The sequence below is a fragment of the Puma concolor genome, chromosome D1 (assembly GCF_028749965.1).
Source record: "Puma concolor isolate L17-30 chromosome D1, mPumCon1.1.hap2, whole genome shotgun sequence".
Taxonomy (NCBI): Eukaryota; Metazoa; Chordata; class Mammalia; order Carnivora; family Felidae; genus Puma; species Puma concolor.
This window is the reverse complement of record NC_141676.1, coordinates 58,727,438-58,731,859: the sequence shown is the minus strand read 5'-3', so window position 1 is coordinate 58,731,859 and position 4,422 is coordinate 58,727,438. Positions and strand designations below refer to the sequence as shown.

Genomic DNA, 4,422 nt, shown 5'->3' with positions numbered 1-4,422 from the left:
TGTACACAAATGTTTGTAGCAGTTTTATTCAGAATATCTGAAAACTGGAAATAACCTAGCCATTCTTCAACAGGGGAATGGATAAACAAATTGTGGTACATCCCTACCATGATAAAATACTCATCAATAAAAAGAAACGACCTATTATTACATGCAACAACAATCAGAAAATTATGCTGACAAAAAAAAAGAGGAAATTCCAAAAATTTATACATTGTATCATTCCATTTATATAACACAGATTTGTGTTTCACAGGAGTTAAATAGTGCAGATAAAAAAGCAGATCATGAGGGATCCTTGTGGTGATGGAAATATTCTATATCCTGACTGTTCAATGTCAATAACCTAATTATGACATTGGCAAGGCATTACCATTGGGTAAAGGGTCCACAAGATCTCTCTGTATTACTCCTCACAACTGCATGTGAGTCTACAATTTTCTTAAAATAAAAAATTAAATATATATAAAAATATTACCTTTGTGGTTTCTCTCTTGTCTGAACCCCAATTGATGCAATTCATCACACTGGGGAATTTCTCTTCTCTTCCTAGTTCACTCCAGTTTGCTGGGAGTTTTAGTCAGGGTATATGTTGATTTTTGCCAACTGCTTTTTTTGCATCTACTGAAAACAATTATATAGTTTTTCTCTTTTATGGTGAATTATACTGATTTTATAACGTTAAACCAACCTTGCATTCCTGGGACACATTACTTTATCATGATGTAATAATCCCTTTATACATTGCTGGATTCAATTTGCTAATATTTGCTTGGGATTTTAATGTCCATATTAGGAAATGTCTTTCAGATACCTAAGGGAGCAATGTTATTAGTTTCTAAAATTAAAAAGATACCTGGGAAAAAATATTAAAATTATTAAAAATTATTAAAAATATTAAGATACCTGGGAAAAATATTAAAATTATTAAAAATTATTAAAAATATTAAAATTTCACAAGGCTGGAGGGTGGTAAACAATAATTTGTTACATTATTGTCTACACTTTCCTGCTTTCTTATTTTTGTTTTTTTTTTTTTCTATTGAACAGTCCTTGGCTGCAGCTTGTAAGATAGATTCAGATGATAGATTGAGGACATAAAAACTGGGTTCTTTATGCTATTAGGAATGCAGGGATGGGATAGCCTTATGAATCCTGTTTCTCTAGCAATGGGCCTAACAGCACATAGTTGCTACTTAGTAAAAGTTTATTGAAGGAGTCCAAGTTTATTTAAATGGCAATCCAATACAGGGGCATCTTGGGTGGCTTAATTGGTTCAGCATCCGACTTCACTCAGGTCATGATCTCACAGTTCTTTTTTTTTTTTTTTTTAGTGTTTATTTATTTTTTTTTTTTTAATTTTTTTTTTCAACGTTTATTTATTTTTGCGACAGAGAGAGACAGAGCACGAACGGGGGAGGGGCAGAGAGAGAGGGAGACACAGAATCGGAAACAGGCTCCAGGCTCTGAGCCATCAGCCCAGAGCCTGACGCGGGGCTCGAACTCACGGACCGCGAGATCTTGACCTGGCTGAAGTCGGATGCTTAACCGACTGCGCCACCCAGGCAGTATTTATTTTTGAGAGAGAGAGAAAGACAGAGTATGAGCAGGGGAGGGGCAGAGAGAGAGGGATACACGGAACCTGAAACAGGCTCCAGGCTCTGAGCTGTCAGCACAGAGCCTGATGCAGGGCTTGAACTCACGAACTATAAGATCATGGACTGAGCTGCAATCGGACACTTAACCGACTGAGCCACCCAGGCTCTCCATGATCTCACAGTGCTTTAGTTCGAGTGCCGCGTCGGGCTCTGAGCTGACAGCTCAGAGCCTGGAGCCTGCTTCGGATTCTGTGTCTCCCTCTCTCTCTCTGCCCCTCACCCGCTCATGCTCTCTCTCTCAAAAATAAACATTTTAAAAAAATAATAAATAAAATAAATAACAATCCAATACAACATAATGGATGCTGTGGTCCAGACCCACTCTCAGGATCTAGCCAGTCATTTCCCCAGCTTCTGGAAGTAGGCTGCTTATGGTTCATAATTCTTCTCTGGGAATTGCCTTCCACAGAAGGAATGAAACTTGCCAAAAGTTACAGATAGCCTCTATCACTGGTCAATGATAGGATATAAACTACTGGCCCCTGTTCTTTAATTTGGAACAACTCTTAAAGGTCATCCTAGGCTCAGAGTATTCTTTGAGGTTGGCTGAGGCCTCTAAAGCGATTGTTTCAGTTTTTCTCCCTCTGCTATCCTGCTTCCATCACTCTCTCGCAGGCGGGGTCTTGACAGTAATCCCCACCTCCTCCCCGCCATAAAATTTCTGCACGTTCACCTGCTTTTCAGAGTCTCTTCATCGGGCATCTCCACCCAGGACACACACTAGCCTATTTTATATTTTTTTCCTAGCACTTATCAATGTGTGAAATAACCTTGTTTATTCGATGCTTTAATACTTGCTTATTTAAGACTGTAAATCAGGCAACTCCACCCAGGACAGACTTTTTTCCCCATACACTGTGCACCACTGTATCAGGCGCCTAGAGCAGGGCCTACAGAACACAAGCAGACCCTAAGTACTGGTTGTTGAAATAAATGAATGGAAGAAACACACCTGATGCTGGGTCTTGGGCTCACAATCTCTCTAGAGCTAGGGGAGCGGCAACCGGGGAGGGGCCCCGAGTCCCCGCCCCTCCTGGCACGCCCCCCCTTCCCCGCCCGCCGGCCTAGACAGGGGGCGGGACCTCGCAGAAGGCGCTGCTGACGCTATGTTGCAGCCCGTGGTACGGCTGGTGCGGCTAAATCGGCTGCCCTACGCCGAGCTGCTGGCCCTGCAGGAGCGCTGGTTGCGACGGCTGCAGGCCGAACCAGGCAGTGAGGCCCTGTCGGCGGCTGAGGCGGGCGCGCTCCTGCTCTGCGAGCCCGCGGGGCCCGTATACACATCTGGGCTGCGCGGCGGCCTGACGCCGGAGGAAACTGCGCGGCTGCGGGCCTTGGGCGCCGAGGTACGCGCGACAGGCCGCGGTGGCCTGGCCACTTTCCATGGGCCGGGCCAGCTGCTCTGCCACTTGGTGCTAGATCTGCGACGCCTGGGCCTGCGCCTGCGCACCCACGTGGCTGCGCTGGAGTCGTGCGCGGTGCGCGTGTGCGAGCTCCAGGGCTTGCATGGAGCCCGCGCGCGGCCCCCACCCTACACCGGCGTCTGGCTGGGGGAGCGCAAAGTCTGCGCGATCGGTTAGTGCTATGGGCTGGGGCGGGGCTGGGGGCGGGGCTTGGCAGAACTGGACCAATGGAGGTGAGGGCAAGCGCGGGCTGGGAGGAAGTGGATCTGGCGCGGGCTTTAATAAATCAAAATTGCCCGCTGCGTTTGAGTTTTTAAGCCTTCTCACGGATCTCATTTTCGCAGCTCTCAGGAGGGCCTTCAATGGTCATTTCCAATATTCATCTTTTTGAGAAGTGAATTGCCATGTTACTTCCAATGAATCACAATGTCGGGACAATAATGAAGCTTAGTAGTTTTCAAACTTTTTTTTTAAACAACTTACTCTGTTAAAAGACATTTTCTGGAATTTCCATAATTGCAGCAGCTGTGGAGCCACACACTCCTCTCCAGCTTTGTCCCCCTCCCCCGATCTGTGCACAACCCCTTGAATGCTCAAAAACAAAGCTGGAAAACCAGTGATCCAGTCCAGTTCCTTCATTGTACCGAGGGGGATCTTGAAGCCCAGGGAGGAAAGGTATCTACTCTGAGACCCTTTGACTTGTCTTGCAGGAGTCCGCTGTGGAAGGCACATCACGTCCCACGGCCTGGCTCTGAACTGTTGTACAGACCTCGTGTGGTTTGAGCACATCGTCCCCTGCGGGCTGGTTGGGACAGGCGTCACCTCTCTGAGTGAGGAACTCCAACGGCGCGTCAGTGTGGATGAAGTAATACCACCTTTCCTTGAGGCCTTTAGGGAGACCTACAAATGCACATTTATCTCAGAGGACAGCCCCAACTAAAGGATGTTCATGTTATCACAGCTGGGAGGTTGTGCTTGAAAAGCACCAAGCCTGACTTGGAGTCACTGAAACCCAGATTCTAGACCTGGCCCTGTCATTCACTCACCATGAGACTATGAACAAATTATGAGCCCTTAGCCTTGTTTCCATATGTGTCCTGGTTTATTTATATCTTCTTTTTTTTTTTTTTTTTTTTTAATTTTTTTTTTTTTTCAACGTTTATTTTATTTTTTGGGACAGAGAGAGACAGAGCATGAACGGGGGAGGGGCAGAGAGAGAGGGAGACACAGAATCGGAAACAGGCTCCAGGCTCTGAGCCATCAGCCCAGAGCCCGACGCGGGGCTCGAACTCACGGAGCGCGAGATCGTGACCTGGCTGAAGTCGGACGCTTAACCGACTGCGCCACCCAGGCGCCCCTATTTA

At 46.4% G+C, this 4,422-nt stretch overlaps 1 protein-coding gene across 1 annotated transcript; it reads left to right on the top strand.

Annotated features, from left to right (window-relative positions):
* The first annotated feature begins 2,739 nt into the window (after positions 1 to 2,739).
* On the top strand, positions 2,740 to 4,143 carry LIPT2 (lipoyl(octanoyl) transferase 2). Its single transcript, XM_025929091.2, has 2 exons — positions 2,740 to 3,230; positions 3,769 to 4,143. The coding sequence occupies exons 1-2, from the start codon at positions 2,765 to 2,767 to the stop codon at positions 3,996 to 3,998; spliced, it is 696 nt and encodes a 231-aa protein (XP_025784876.1). The 5' UTR covers positions 2,740 to 2,764; the 3' UTR covers positions 3,999 to 4,143.
* The last annotated feature ends 279 nt before the right edge of the window (positions 4,144 to 4,422 follow it).